The sequence below is a fragment of the Crocuta crocuta genome, unplaced genomic scaffold (genome assembly GCF_008692635.1).
Source record: "Crocuta crocuta isolate KB4526 unplaced genomic scaffold, BGI_CrCroc_1.0 scaffold334, whole genome shotgun sequence".
NCBI lineage: Eukaryota > Metazoa > Chordata > Mammalia > Carnivora > Hyaenidae > Crocuta > Crocuta crocuta.
Genome location: NW_027533260.1, coordinates 3038237 through 3041190, shown reverse-complemented (window position 1 = coordinate 3041190; position 2954 = coordinate 3038237). Strand labels below are relative to the sequence as shown.

The following is a 2954-nucleotide window of genomic DNA, read 5'->3' as shown; positions in this document are numbered from 1 at the left end:
GGGCGGGAGGTTCTGCTGTCTCCCCATTTGGGGCCCGTGGACTAACTCTGCCCTTTTCCTTCATTTCTCTGCATGTACAGAAGTATGTACACAAGGCATCTATACGCTCATGTGTGAGATGTAGAGAGGGCTTTACTGTTGATTTGGCTTAGCTGGTTAAGCATCAGACTCTTGGTTTCGGTTCAGGTCATGATCTTGTGGTTCATGGGTTCGAGCCCCGCAACAGGCTCCGGGCTGATGGTGCGGAGCCTGCTTGGGATTCTCCTCTTTCCCTTTCTCTCTTTCCCTCCTGTGCGTGCATTATCTCTCTCTCTAAAAATAAAGAAACTTAAAAAAAAAAAAGATTTGGGGACACAGAGGCATTTACATCAACAGATAGGCAGACAACTCCCAAAATTCCTTTGCCTTCCCAACAAATCAGCATCCAGCCACATGCCTTGATTGCTCGTTTCCCCCATACTTGTGCTGTCCAATACTCTTCCAATTTAAATTAATTAAAATTGGGTGCCTGGGTGGCTCAGTCAGTGAAGCGTCGGACTACAGCTCAGGTCATGACCTTGAGGTTTGTGAGTTCGAGCTCTGCATCAGACTCTGTGCTGATGGCTCAGAGCCTGGAGACTGCTTCGGATTCAGGGTCTCCCTCTGGCTCTCTCTCTGCCTTTCCGTGCCCCTGCTCTGTCTGTCTGTCTGTCTCTCTCTCAAAATAAATCAACATTAAAAAAATATTTTTAGGGGTGCCTGGGTGGCTCAGTCAGTTGAGCGTCAGACTTCGGCTCAGGTCATGATCTCATGGTTTGTGGGTTCAAGCCCTGTGTCAGGCTTTGTGCTGACAGCTCAGAGCCTGGAGCCTGCTTCGGATTCTGTGTCTCCCTCTCTCTCTGACCCTCCCCTGCTCACGCTGTCTCTCTCTCTCAGAAATAAATAAAAACATGAAAAAAAATTTTAATGTTTTTTAAATAAAAAATTAATATGGAGGGGCATCTGGGTGGCTCAGTCGGTTGAGCATCCGGACTCTTGATTTCAGCTCTGGTCGTGATCCCAGGGTGACAGGATCCAGCTCTGAGTCCAGCTCCTGGCTAAGCATGGAGGCTGCTTAAGATTCTGTGTCGCTCCCTCTGCCCCTCTCCCCCACTTGCACTCTCTCTCTCTCTAAAATAAGTTTTATTTTATTTTATTTTATTTTATTTTTTTAATATATTTTTTATTTATTTCTAGGAGAGAGAGAGACAGCATGAGCAGGGGAGGGTCAGAGAGAGAGGGAGTCACAGACTGAAACAGGCTCCAGGCCCCGAGCTGGCAGTCAGCACAGAGCCCGACGTGGGGCTCGAACCCACGAACCGCGAGACCACGACCCAAGCGAAAGTCGGACGCTTAACCGACTAAGCCACCCAGGCGCCCCTAAAATAAGTTTTAAAAAATTAACATGGAGCGATGCTGTATATGGGCTTCTACAACTTTTTTTTTTCCTTTTCTTTTTTTCCCTCATGGATATGCCCTGGGCATCTTGACGTCAGATCATAGGCACAAATCTTGCTTCACAGAATAGAATATAGTTAAACAGCATGGACCTCTTTATCCACTCATCTATGCGTCCCACAAATATTTACAGCCCGCGGGGATGTGCCAGGAACTGTGCTGAGTCACAGCTTTAAGAGCAGAAGCTGGGATTCATCGGATAGTCACGGAAGTCCGTGTCCGATGGCAGCAGTTGTGACAGAAGGGACACGGGGCACATGCGCCGCAGTGTATTCCTCTGTGAGCGGGAGTCTCTCTCCCTGTTTGTCTTCCTATCAAGGTTTAGAAATCGGGGGCCTTGTCAGGGGCGCCTGGGTGGCTTAGTCGGTTAAGCGTCCGACTTTCGCTTAGGTCATGATCTCACGGTTCGTGGGTTCGAGCCCCGCGTCGGGCTCTGTGCTGACTGCCAGCTCAAAGCCTGGAGCCTGTTTCAGTCTGTGACTCCCTCTCTCTGACCCTCCCCTGCTCACGCTGTCTCTCTCTCTCTCCTAGAAATAAATAACACATTAAAAAAAAAATTAAAAAAAAAAAAAGAAATCGGGGGCCTTGTGGCAGAACGCAAGCAAAGTAAGGTGTGCGTCTCGGCCTGCATTTCCCATCTGAGCAATGGAGATAACAGTTTCCACCTCGCAGGAGCGCTGAGAGGGACTGAACGAGTTATTACAGCCGATGGAACGGCGCCTGGCATGATACAAGCGATCGTTAGCGTTATTATGACTTAGGAGTCCCCTGTCTGAGCCTCAGCCCGTTCGTAGAATGCAGGAGTATCCAGAACCTTCTCTGGAGGGCCGCGGTTATCTCAGTAACAGGCATAGCTCACATGTCTCCAGCACTTTCTTTGCATCAAGCATCGTTACCTTTGCGGCAACCGTGGAAGGGAGGTATTGCAATTATCCCCATTTTGCAGCTTCAAAGGGAGGCACCAGGAGATGCAGTGGCTTGCTCAGGAGCTCACCATCAGTCAGGGTGTGGAGTAATTGGAGGCTATTAGGGGTGAGAGGGGGTTCGGGGTGGCTGTGAGGACATCTGGGTGGGACTGACCCTGCCTTTCATGCCCCCTGCCCCCCTCAACCCCCAGGAAGCTGGACGCCTTCATCTATGATGCGGCTGTGCTCAACTACATGGCCCGAAAGGATGAAGGCTGCAAGCTGGTCACCATTGGCTCGGGCAAAGTCTTTGCCACAACGGGCTATGGCATCGCCTTGCACAAGGGCTCTCGCTGGAAGCGGCCGATCGACCTGGCGCTGCTGCAGTTCCTGGGGGACGGTGCGNGGGGGGGGGCGGGGCTCCATGGGGAGCTGCCAAGAGCCCTGGGTCCTGGGCTCAGGAGGGGAGGAGGATCAGGACACCAGGGTCTGAGGTTGGAGAGGGTTGGGCACCTAGGCTCTTCTGTCCGAGAAGAGGGTCCTCGGACGGTGGCCGTGGAAGTTGACCTAGGG

At 51.4% G+C, this 2954-nt stretch overlaps 1 protein-coding gene and 1 non-coding gene across 2 annotated transcripts in view; one reads left to right on the top strand and one right to left on the bottom strand.

Annotated features, from left to right (window-relative positions):
- The window catches only part of GRIN2D (glutamate ionotropic receptor NMDA type subunit 2D), a 35519-nt gene that overhangs the window by 31572 nt on the left and 993 nt on the right, over positions 1-2954 (top strand). Inside the window, exon 10 of the mRNA XM_077747172.1 lies at positions 2594-2783. Within this exon, the coding sequence (XP_077603298.1) occupies positions 2594-2783 (190 nt within the window). The remainder of the gene's footprint in view (positions 1-2593; positions 2784-2954) is intronic.
- TRNAE-UUC (transfer RNA glutamic acid (anticodon UUC)) lies at positions 1310-1394 on the bottom strand. The gene has a single exon. It is a non-coding gene; the product is annotated as a tRNA-Glu (tRNA).